This window comes from Scyliorhinus torazame, chromosome 3, assembly GCF_047496885.1.
Source record: "Scyliorhinus torazame isolate Kashiwa2021f chromosome 3, sScyTor2.1, whole genome shotgun sequence".
NCBI lineage: Eukaryota > Metazoa > Chordata > Chondrichthyes > Carcharhiniformes > Scyliorhinidae > Scyliorhinus > Scyliorhinus torazame.
The window spans coordinates 200,965,665-200,978,542 of record NC_092709.1 but is presented as its reverse complement, the minus strand read 5'-3'; the positions used below and the strand labels follow the sequence as shown (position 1 = coordinate 200,978,542).

General features: G+C 48.0%; 1 protein-coding gene across 5 annotated transcripts in view; it reads right to left on the bottom strand.

The window, feature by feature from the left end:
- The window catches only part of ociad1 (OCIA domain containing 1), a 48,338-nt gene that overhangs the window by 29,135 nt on the left and 6,325 nt on the right, over nt 1–12,878 (bottom strand). For all 5 annotated transcript variants that reach the window (XM_072496740.1, XM_072496736.1, XM_072496737.1 and 2 more), the window contains exon 2: nt 8,465–8,549. In XM_072496740.1, coding sequence (XP_072352841.1) covers nt 8,465–8,543 — 79 coding nt within the window. In that variant the 5' untranslated portion in view covers nt 8,544–8,549. The remainder of the gene's footprint in view (nt 1–8,464; nt 8,550–12,878) is intronic.

Here is a 12,878-nt window from a genome sequence, read left to right as displayed (position 1 = left end):
AAAAATTCTGGTTCATTAGGAAATGGATGAACTTTGGATAAGATTACAACACAACATCGGAACAATTCCAATGTCATAAATTACCAAGTTTCATTCTTTGTTTATAATTGGAATCAGAACTTTAAAATGGAATTACGTGTTATCCTGATTGTACCTAACCTTTAATTTAAAATTGAAACCTGGCTTTGAAAATTATAAGTGGTCACTTGAGGTGAAAAGTCAACAATACTGTCAAGAGGATTATTTAAAAGTAGGGGGTTGAGGGTGGAAGGGAGAGGAGGGTTGCTGACATGGGTGTGGTTGGTTTGGCGCAGCTTGGAAGAGACCGATGGCAGTGGATATCTGAGGGTGGGCCTGGAGGGGTGCATGACGCGGGCCGAGGCTGGTGGCAGGTGTTTCATTCGGGGCTGGATATGAAGACGAGGGGGCTGGCGGTGCTGGTTAATAAGCAAGTTGTGTTCGAGGGGGGAGTATTGTGGTTGATCCGGGAGGAAGATACGTGATGGTGGGTGGAAAGTTGGAGAGGATGCCGGTAGTTGTGGTAAACGTCTTTGACTCGAATTGGGATGATGTGGATTTTATGAGGCGGGTGTTAGAATCATAGAATTTAGTGCTAAAGGAGACCATTCAGCCCATAGAGTCAGCACCGGCCCTTGGAAACGGCACCCTACTTAAGCCCATGCCTCCACCCTATCCCCGTACGAAGTAGCCCCACATAACCTTTTTAAACAGTAAGGGCAATTTATCATGGCCAACCCACCTAACCTGCACATCTTTGGACTGTGGGAGGAAACCGAAGCACCCGGAGGAAACTCACGCAGACAAGGGGAGAACGTGCAGACTCACCCAGACAGTGACCCAAGCCAGGAATCGAACCTGGGACCCTGGAGCTGTGAAGCAACTGTGCAAACCTACAGTGCTGCCCGTTAGGGAAGATTCCTGACTTGGACTTGCATCAGCTGATTATCTGGAGGGATTTTAAAGCGATCCGAGCTTGGACTGGTCGAGTCCCAAGTTGTAGAGGGTGTCGGCAATGACAAAGGAGCCGAGGGGATTTATGGAGCGTATTGGGGGGTGTGCACTGGGTGGATTGGAGTGTGACCCGGGGGGGGGGACAGCATCCGCAGTGGAGGCTGGATGGGGGTTGTTGGCGGATAAGGAGGTGTGCGAGTGGTTGCGGGCTGCCATTCGGGGATACATGGAGTTAAATGATCCAGGGGAAGGTCCCGGCTGCCACGCTGTGGGAGGCACTCAAGGCGGAGGTTATGGGGGAGTTTATATCAATTCCGGCACATTGGGAGAAAAAGGAGCGGGTAGAAAGGGCAAGGCTGGTGGATGGGATTTTGAGGGTTAACAGGAGCTCTTTGGAGGCAGGGCTCTTAAAGGAGAGGCAAAGGCTCCAGATGGAGTTTGAGTTGGTTTCTATGGGGAAGGCGGTGGGGCAGTTACGGCGGGCCAGAGGCGCAATTAATGAGTACAGGGAGAAGGCGAACAGGATGTTGACCCATCAGTTGAGAAAGCAAGAGGCTGGGAGGGAGATTGGCAAAGTGAGGGATGATAAGGCCAAGGTGGTGATGGACCCGGAAGAGGTGAATGAGGTGTTTGAGGCGTACTACAGAATGTTATACGAGTTGGAGCCCCAACGCGGAGGAGGGGATGCAGTTTTTTTTTGTCAGGCTGGAGTCTCCCCAAAGTAGAGGAAGGGCTGGTCCAGGGACTGGGGACCCCAATTGGGTTGAGGGAGGTGATGGAGAGTTTGGGAGCGATGAAGGCAGGAAGGCCCCGGTAAAGTTTTATAAAAAGTCTGGGGCGGACCTGGGTCCACTACTGGTGAGGGCACACTATGAAGCAAGGGAGAGGGTGTAACTCCCCCCTACATTGACGCAGGATTCCATCTCCATGATATTAAAGACGGATAAGGATCCTGAGCAGTGTGGGTCGTACCGCTAGATATCACTACTGCGCAGACGTTAACTTGTTGGTGAAGATGTTGGCTGGATAGAGGACTGCGTCCCAGGGGTGATAGGCGAAGATCGAACGGGTTTTGTGAAAGGGATGCAGTTATTGGCGAACGCGAAGAAGCTACTCAATGTAATCACAATGTCTTTGGAGGGGCAGAGGTGGATATCGTGGTGGCGATGGATGCGGAGAAGGCATTTGATTGGGTGGAGTGGGCATACCTGCTGGAGGTGCTGGGCGGTTTGGATTCGGTTTGAGGACTGGGTCTGGATGCTATATAAAGGCACGGTCGCGCGTGTTCGGACGAACCGATTGAGTTTGGGGTACTTCGGGCTGCATCGTGGGACGAGGCAGAGGTGCCCGCACTCCCTGTTGCTCTTCACCTTTGCGATAGAGCCGCTGGCAATGATTGGCAGGGATTAAGCGGGGCGGGGGGCACAGAGTCTCATAGTATGTGGATGACCTGGTGCTGTATATTTTGGACCCGTTGGGCAGTATCGGAGACATCATGGGGATCCTGTGAGAGTTTGGCCGGTTCTCGGGATACAAGTTGAATATGGGGAAAAAAGCAAGGTGTTCCCGATTGAGACTAGATGACGGGAAAGGATGTTATGGGAGTTACCGTTAAGGTGGGGGTGATTTTTCGATACTTGGGTATCCAGGTAGTGCGGGACTGGGCGCAGTTGCACAAGCTGAAATTGGCTCGGTTGGTGGAACAGATGAAAGTGGATTTTAAGAGGGGGAATGTGCTGCTGTTGTCGCCCTGGGTCTCTGGTTTACCAGTCCAGTGACAATACCACAACGCCACCGCCTCACCACCAGGGCACAGTAAAATAAGGGGCTGTTTAGCACAGGGCTAATTCGCTGGCTTTGAAAGCAGACCAAGGCAGGCCAGCAGCACGGTTCAATTCCCGTACCAGCCTCCCCGAACAGGCCCCGGAATGTGGCGACTAGGGGCTTTTCACAGTAACTTCATTTGAAGCCTACTTGTGACAATAAGCAATTTTCATTTTCATTTCAAAAATGACAATGCAGCCAAGGTTTCTGTTTGTGTTTCAGAATCTGACCATCTTCGTCCCCAAGTCATTTTTTAAAAAGATCAATATGCTGATCTCTGGATTTGTGTGGGCGGGAAGAGCCCATGTGTTAGGAGGGGTTTCTTGGAGCGTGGGCGAGTGGGGGGACTGGCGCTGATGAATAACTACTGGGCGGTGAAAATGGTTGGGAAGTGCACCGTGGGGGAGGGCTCGGTGTAGGGACGGATGGAGGTGGCTTTGTGTAGGGAAACATGTTTAAAGGCTTTGTTGCTGGCCCCTCTATTGTTCTCGCTGGTCAGGTACTCCGTGAGTCCTTTTTCTTTTTTAAAAGAAAATATTTTATTGAAGTATTTGTAACTTTCAGTTTAACAATTTAACATTTCTTAAACAACCGAGCGGGTAGACACACGCAACAACATTAAAATAACATACCCTATTACCCCCTCGCCTTATCTCCTGATTACCCATATATTAAGTTCCCTGTCCTTGTCTTACCCTACCATGCCTCCAATTTTCCTCCTCCGCCCCCCTTACTGCTGACGTTCAATTTTCCTTAAAGAAGTCGATGAACGGCTGCCACCTCTGGGCGAACCCCTGGGTTGATCCTCCCAAGGCAAACTTAATTTTTTCCAGACTGAGAAACCCTGCCATGCCGCTAACCCACACTCCTGACTTTGGAGGCTCCGAGTCCCTTCATCCCAGCAAAATCCATCTCCGGGTCACCACGGAGGAGAAGGCCAGGACATCGACCTCCCCCCCCCCCCCCCCCCCCCCCCCGCTCCATGGGCCCCTGTATCTTCTAGTAGCCCAAATATTGCCATTTCCGGACTCGGAGTCACCCTCCCTTCCAGGACCTCCGACATGATGTGCAAATCCTTGCCAGAATCCCCTCAACTTCGGACACGCCCAGAACATATGTACATGATTCGCCGGGCGTCCCCCACAGCGTCTGCACTAACCTCCACTTCCTCAAAAAACCTACTCATCCGGGCCATAGTCATATGAGCCCTATGAACCACCTTGAAATGTATCAGGCTAAGCCTGGCACACGAGGATGAATTAACTCCCCTCAAGGCCTTTTCCTATAATCCGACTTCCAACTCCCACCCCCCCAACTCTTCCTCCCACTTCCTCTTCACCTCCCCGATTGGGAGACCTCCCCACTCCATCAATTCCTTGTATATCTCCGAGACCCTTCCCTCCCCTACTCCCGTTTTTGACATCACCTTATCCTGTAATTCCCTCAGGGGGAGGCGAGGAAAGCTTGGAACCTGCCTCCGAACAAAGTCCTGTACCTGCAGGTACCGAAACCCGTTCCCACCCGGCAACTCAACTCCTCCTCCAATGCCTCCAGGCTCGGGAAACCCACCTCAATGAAGAGATCCCCAAATCCCTCAATCCCTGCCCGCTGCCACTTCCTAAAGCCCCCATCCAGCCCCCCTCGCGCAAAACGGTAATTCTCACAAATCGGTGACCATACTGACACCCCCTTCAGTCCCACGTGTGGTGCCGTCAACCCAAAGGGTGTGGGGGCATTGAAGGCTGGATTTGGGGCTGGAGGGTGCATCGGTGCAGGCGCCGATCAACAATAACCATAGGTTTGCACCAGCTGGACGAGAGATTTCTGGGGTGGCGGCGGGAAGGGATTGAGGGCTTTGCCGATCTGTTTCTCGGGGGCAAATTTGCGAAGTTGGAGGACTTGGAGGAAGAGTACGAGTTGCCCGGGGGAATGGCTTTAGGCACCTACAGATTCGGGACTTTGTAGGGAGAGAGGTGACGTCGTCTCCTGGACTCCGCATCTGGGGTTGCAGGATAAAGTGCTGTTGAGGGATGAGATAGGGGAGGGGAAGGTGTCAGATGTTTATAAGGAGTTGGTGGAATGGGAGGGAGCCCTGGTGGGGAACATTAAGCGCAAGTGGAAGGAGGAGCTGGGAGGGGAGGTGGGGGCCGAGATGTAGGCAGAGGCCTTGTAGAGGGTGAACGTGTCTTCAACATGTGCGAGGCTAAGCCTCATCTGGTTCAAAGTGACACATAGGATGCATTTGATGGTGGCAAGGATGAGTAGGTTCTTTGAGAGGGTAGAGGATAGGCTGCTCGCGAATCACGTTCACGTATTCTGGGCATGTCCAAGATTGAGGGGGTTCTTGGACATGATGTCCAAGGTGTTGGGTGTGGAGATGACAAATCCAGAGGTGCCGATATTTGGGGTGTTGGAAGACCTGGGAATCCAGGGGGTGAGAGGCTGATGTTTTGGCCTTTGCCTCCCTGATAGCCCGGAGACGGATCTTGCTCGGGTGGAAGGCCTTGGAGCTGCCAAAAGCGGGGGTGTGGGTGAGTGACCTTGCGGAATTCCTGAGGCTGGAGAAGGTTAGGTTCGGCATTAGGGGGCCAGCAGATGGGTTCATGGGTTCAGCCGGAGGTGGAAGCCGTGTATTGATTTCTCCAAGGAGGTTTGAAGGTCACCAGACGGAGTGTGGGGGTGTGTGTGTGTGTGTGAGGGGTTTAAAATAGGGAAGGCGGGATGTGAGAAAGGGGTGGTGTCAGGGGAGCGGGGGGGAAGTGGGTCTTGGTTGTTTATGGAGTGGTTTGATTGTTCTTTTGATTTTTATATATGTGAAAATGCCTTGAATAAAAATATTTTAAAGAAAGGATTATCTAAAGCAAAGGGACTTGCACTTGGACAGTCAGTGCCTCTGCATGGCCTAAAGAGCTTCAAAGCCAAGTTTGAAGATTTATTGTAGTCACTTTTGGACTATTGCAATGCAGGGAAATACAACAGCCAATTTTTTAAAAAACAGGATTTTACAACAGCATGACCAATTGGTATATAGGCTGAGGGACAGCAGGATACCCTCATTGGAGAACTCTCTTATCTTTAGGTCTTTTACAGCTATCTGAAAGTGAAAATATAGGTTAGATGTAAACCTTGTCTGAATAACACAGCTTTGAGAGTGCAGAGCATCTGGAATACAATATTGTGGTGTCAATCTGAATGATGTGCTCAAGCTTCTAGCTTGATGCAGGAAACCATAACCTTCTGACTCAAAGACCAGAGTACAAATATTGAGCAAAAGCTGAGACCTGTTCTCTAGAGTCATTTAAAATAGGAGTACTACTCCAGATTTTAGAGAGCTCAATGTGGATTTACTACTGTTTGCAGATTGATCTTTTGACAGCTCCTATTAATTGGAACAAAAATATTACACATTTCAAAATTCAAATGAACAGGGGGCAGAAGAAGATGAAGAAGTAGATGAAAAATAAATACATCAGATTGGGTAGAGTTAATTGCAGCTTACAAGAGTTTAAACTGGGGACTTTAAAAAAAACTGTTGCAGGTGTCTGGTATCATTAACAATATTAGCACACATTGCACAGGCTAAATTTGACGCGGTTGGTGGAACAGATGGAGGAAGATTTCAAGAGATGGGATATGGTAGCATTGTCAATGGCAGGGAGGGTGCAGGCGGTTAAGATGGTGGTCCTCCCGAGATTCCTCTTTGTGTTTCAGTGTCTCCTGGTGGTGATCACGAAGGCTTTTTTCAAAAGGATAGAAAAGAGTATCATGGGTTTTGTTTGGGCCGGGACGACTCCGAGAGTGAGGAAGGGATTCTTACAGCGTAGTAGGGATAGGGGGGGGCTGGCACTACCGAGCCTAAGTGAGTATTATTGGGCCGCTAATATTTCAATGGTGAGTAAGTGGATGGGAGAGGAGGAAGGAGCGGCGTGGAAGAGATTAGAGAGGGCGTCCTGTAGGGGGACTAGCCTACAGGCTATGGTGACAGCCCCATTGCCGTTCTCACCAAGGAACTATACCACGAGTCCGGTGGTGGTAGCTACACTGAAGATTTGGGGACAGTGGAGGCGACATAGGGGAAAGACCGGAGCACTGGGGGGGTCCCCGATAAGAAACAACCATAGGTTTGCCCCGGGGGGAATGGATGGGGGATATGGAATGTGGCAAAGAGCAGGTATAACGCAATTGAAAGATCTATTTGTGGATGGGAAGTTTGCGAGTCTGGGAGCGCTGACCGAGAAATATGGGTTGCCCCAAGGGAATGCATTCAGGTACATGCAATTGAGGGCTTTTGCGAGGCAACAGGTGAGGGAATTCCCGCAGCTCCCGACACAAGAGGTGCAGGACAGAGTCATCTCAAAGAAATGGGTGGGGGACGGTAAGGTGTCGGATATATATAGGGAAATGAGAGACGAAGGGGAGACTATGATGGACGAACTAAAAGGGAAATGGGAAGAAGAGCTAGGGGAGGAGATTGAGGAGGGGATGTGGGCAGATGCCCTAAACAGGGTAAACTCGTCGTCCTCGTGCGCCAGGCTAAGCCTGATTCAGTTTAAGGTATTACACAGGGCACATATGACTGGAACACGGCTCAGTAAATTTTTTGGGGTGGAGGATAGGTGTGCGAGGTGCTCGAGAAGCCCAGCGAATCATACCCATATGTTTTGGTCATGCCCGGCACTACAGGGGTTTTGGATGGGGGTGACAAAGGTGCTTTCGAAAGTAGTAGGAGTCCGGGTCGAACCAAGCTGGGGGTTGGCTATATTTGGGGTTGCACAAGAGCCGGGAGTGCAGGAGGCGAAAGAGGCCGATGTTTTGGCCTTTGCGTCCCTAGTAGCCCGGCGCAGAATATTGCTAATGTGGAAAGAAGCCAAGCCCCCGGGGGTGGAGACCTGGATAAATGATATGGCGGGGTTCATAAAGTTGGAGCGGATTAAGTTCGTCCTAAGGGGGTCGGCTCAAGGGTTTACTAGGCGGTGGCAACCGTTCGTCGAATATCTTGCGGAAAGATAGATAGGGGAGAACAAAGAAGGCAGCAGCAGCGGCCCAGGACTTGGGGGGGGGGGGGGAGGGATGGGGGGGGATGGGGGGGTGGCCTGAGACAAGGCAGTTGCCAATTAGGGCTAGTTTTTATTTTTTGTTATTTAATATTTATTTATTTGTTGTTGTTTTTGTTTAAATTTAAAAAGGTCATTATTATCTGTATTGTTACAATGTTGTGTAAAGGATGCACAATGTACTGTGTTGGTTGACCAAAAATTTTCAATAAAATATTATTTTTAAAAAAAACCAAAAAAAAAAAAAAACAATATTAGCACAAAAAATAAAGATATGGTATCATATTTAGTGTTCAAGCACAAGTAACATTCAATTTGATTTATTTCAAGTTATATGATCAACTATAGTGCCCTCATGTGAGCAGGAGCAAATAGGTGAATATGCATCATTATTGCAGGGTGAATCCTGCAAATCCTAAACAGTCTTTCAACTGGTCACCAAAGAGAAATACACCCCAGACCAGAATTCAGTATGCCTTGAAATTATTTTTATTTGAAAGATTATTTATTTAACAGATCTAAAGGCAATGTTGTTTTTAGACTACTGAAATAAAATTTGAAATGTCAGATCAAAAATACAAGTGAATAGCAATTGACCAAGAATTGATACATACATCTATAAAAGAAGCTCTCCTGATTGCATTCCCTGAAGACTCTCCTTTCTTCTTCTGTAGGAATGTATGAAGCACCCATTGGACCCTAGGTTAATGACAAAAGATTGAATTGAATGTGGCTAACTTCATAGCTGAATTGGTAAATGTGCCACCCAGTGTGCAACTGATTCATTCAGACCAAGTAGGTCCCAGGATCAATATCCGATTTGTGCACCAGCCAACATTATGTTAGGGTTGTCATTACTGCTTCCCTGTAAACAGTTTGGGAGTCTGACATGGTTCAGTTATAGATATGGAAGCCAATTATTTTTAAATGAGTTTAGAAGTTATGAATTGCTAAATAGATTGCCAACAGATCAAAAAAAATCTAAAGAAAGAGAAAAAAAGAATACCACCCCGTGAGTAGAGCACAATAAATTGAAATCTTCATATTAAGGCAGCATGTAAAAGGAGAAATGGTATATACAAGTTCCTTATACAAGAGCAATTTAGCATTTAGATTACAACTTTTTATTTTTCCTTTCAGAGAGAGAAAGGCAAGGTCTCTATTGTAAAATATATCAACTTACATTATTACTTATTCATTTGTTCATTGTCTATTTCAATAGATTTGCTTAATATAATCTTCATCAAGATGGAGATGACAAAATCAATATAAGAATTAAGTCAGGGACTTTAATCCTCATGTATACTGGACTAATCCAAATCAGATTGATCAGGGTAGCCCAGAAGATAAGTCAGTTGAATGTTCTTGTGACAGTTTCCGGAGGCAATACGTTATGGTACCAACTAGAGAAAAAGTTATTTTGGATCTCGTGAGGTAGGGTTAGTTGATGTCATAGTGGAGGATCTGCTGGGAAATAGCAATCATATTAGAAATGAATTACATGTTAAGTTTTAAAGTGGCATACTTCAATCACAAACAAGGATCTTCCCCAGAACATTTAAGGGACTGATGCTGAAAATGAATATCTGGAGCAGGTCCAAAATTTGTAACATGGAATATTGTGAACTGTGAACAAGTCAGACTTGAACTCACCCAAGTAGCATTAAAATTAGTTTGAAACCAGACCTACTTTGACAGAAACACACACAGTCCTGTCTACTCAAATGCTGGTCAAACCATCAATCTGACTGATCACCATTGTTAGAAAAGCACAATACTATGATGCTGGAAATCAGAAATGAACAGAAAATTTTGAAAGTACTCACAGGACCTATGTTAATATTTCAGGTCCATGCCAACCTGAGAAACAGCACTTCATCTTTCGATTGTGCACTTTACAGCCTTCTCAACTGAACACCGAGTTCAACAAATTTGCATCACAACTTCTGACCAAATTTTTTCAGACAACAGCCATTTAAAAACGTTTTTTTATTACCACCACCTTTTGCCTTGAGCCCTCACCATGTTGCCATTTAATTTCTCCTGTTTTCCACCGCATCACAGATCTTCCCTTTTGTACTTTCCCGACTTCCCCTGCCTCTGTACTTGCATAAAACCCATTAAATCTCTACAACACTGGTGGCACAGTGGTTAGCACTGCTGCCTCACTGCACCAGGGATCCGGGTTTAATTCCGGCCTTGGGTGACCATCTGTGTGGAGTTTGCACATTCTCCGTGGTTTGCGTGGGTTTCCTCCGGTTTCCTCCCACAGTCCAATGATATGCAGATTAGGTGGATTGGCCATGCTAAATTGCCCCTTAGTGTCCAACGTTGCGCAGGTTAGGTGGGGTTATGAGGTTACAAGGAAAGGGCGGGGGAGTTGGCCTAGGTAGGGTGCTCTTTCAGAAATCGTTGCAGACTCTATGGGCCAAATGGCCTCCTTCTGCACTGTAGTAATTCTATGGTCAACTAATTTCCAATTCTGCCGATAGGTCAGAACTCTGAAACCTTACTGATGCTGCCAGATCTGCCAAGTGTTTCCAATATTTTACATAATCATAACAATTACTCAGAACATGACCAAGCACCAGTTACTTCGCTCTAAGTTCCAATGATAGGGAGTGCAGACAGACAAAGACTGAAAGTTGTTCTGCTCCGATGTTAACAAGTACTTGTATTTATATAGCACATTAACGACCCACAGGTGTTTCACAGAAGTGTTATAAAGCAAAATTTGACATCAAACAACATAAGGAAACAAAAGGACCGATGACTTTAAATTTGGTCAAAGAGGCAAGCTTTAAGAAGAATATTAGAGGAAGAGAGGTAGAGAAACAGGGAGGCTTGCGAAAGATTTCCAGAGTTTGGCAGCTGAAAACACGATCACTAATGATTAAAATCAGTATTGTGCAAGAGGCTGAAATTGGAGCAGCACAGTGATCTCGGGAGGGTGGTGTGGCTAGAGTAGACCGCAGAGAAAGAAAGGGGTGAAGTTGTGGAGGGATTTGAAAACAAGAGAATTTTAAAGTAAAGACATTGCTTGACAGGGAGTCAATGCAGGTCAGGAGGTACAGATGATAGGTGAACAGGACTTACTGAGAGGACACAGGCGGCAGAATTTTAGTTGAGGTCTAGTTTATTGAGGGTAGGTTATGGGAGGCCAGCCAGAGTAGTTGGATTAGTCTGGTCCAGAGGTAACAAAGACAGGGAAATGGCTTTCAGCAGATTAGCTGAGGCAGGGGTAGAGTCAAGCAATGTTATGGTGGTAAAAATATTCGGTGGTGCTGCTATGTGGTTGTGAACAGTCTCAAATGCTCCATTAACTTTATCCAGAGTGGACACCAGCCTGCTGCTCATGTCTCTGACCTAGATGATCTACAGGGCGGCCTGCCACCTCAACTGGCAAACCAAGAGATGGCTGGCCTTCTCCCCATAATCATAAGTAACCCCCCCCCTCGAGCGCCACAATGGCACACCACCTTGTCTGTAGACAGCAAGTCAAACAGTATCTGCAGCTTTTTCCTGCTCACCAGGAGCTCTGGGGTTGGATCATTCGAATATCTGTGGTCCACTGACAAAATGTCATCCACCAACTTCTGCCGTTTTCTCTAGCTTCCCTATCCATATATGCATTGTGCGATATGGTCTCCCCTCTAATCACTCCTTTTAAGGTCTCCCACAGAACGGAGGCAAGACCAATTTGTTCCCATTAAACCCCACATACTCGTCTATGGCTTTTGATATCTGTCCACAGAACCCCATGTCCAATAGTAACCCCACATCCAGCCTCCATGCTGAGTGCTGAACCGCATCTACCTGATACCAAATCTACTAAATGCGGAGCATAGTCTGAGATGACTATAGCTGAATACCCTGTTTTCCTTACCCCAGGAAGAAGACCTTCCCATCAAGAAAAGTATATCCTGGACTTCCGGTTGCGGCTATGCGGAGTTAAGTCGCACATTCGGCAGCTCCTGCAGAAAACGGACTTTTGGGCTCTTTTCAGGACCCCCCAACGACATTTTTTCGACGTTTCCCGCTGTGGGAAGGAGAGTACAATAGTTCCCCGACAGTATATGGCTTTTACCAGCAGGGCGACTAAAAAAGTGGTGGTGGACCCGAAGAAGGTGCGAGCGAAGAAGAACAAAATGGCGGCGGGCGGGGACCAGGTAGCGTGGATGCAGTGGGCGCAGGAGCAACAGGAGGTTATCCAGCGCTGCTTTAGGGAGATTAAAGCGGACCTGCTTGAGCCGATGAAGGCTTCTATTGATAAGCTGCTGGAGACACAGATGGCCCAGGGGTGGCGATCCGCGAGGCCCGACAAAAGATCTCCGACAATGAGGACGAGATCTTAGGCCTGACGGTAAAGGTGGAGGTGCACGAGGCGTTCCACAAGAAATGGCAGGAACGGTTAGAGATGGAGAATCGGTCGAGGCGGAAGAACTTGCAGATTCTGGGCCTCCCGGAGGGGCTGGACGTGGGGGCCTATGTAGTCACCATGTTGAACTCGCTGATGGGGCCCCTGGAGCTGGAAAGGGCCCATAGAGTGCTGGCGAGGAGGCCCAAGGCGAACGAGCCTTCGCGGGCGGTGCTGGTGCGGTTTCATCGGTTCGCTGATCGGGAGTGTGTGCTCAGGTGGGCCAAGAAGGAGAGGAGCAGCAGGTGGGAGAACGCGGAGGTTGGAATATATCAGGACTGGAGTGCGGAGGTGGCGAAGAGGCGGGCCGGGTACAACCGAGCGAAGGCAGTGCTGCACAGGAAAAGGGTGAAGTTTGGCATGTTGCAGCCGGCGCGACTGTGGGTCACCTACAAGGACCGGCACCATTACTGTGAGTCTCCGGAAAGAAAATTCCTTATCCCTGGATGAATAAACCGCCACGGATCTAATCCCTCCCACTCCACGTCTCCTCCATAAATGCCAACAACAACTTTGTCATCCCCAAAGGGTGTAGGCCGTTCAAGTTTCAGGTTCAAAACACAATTTAAATCTCTCCCCCAGAATCAGCTGATGCTTGTCCAAATCTAGTA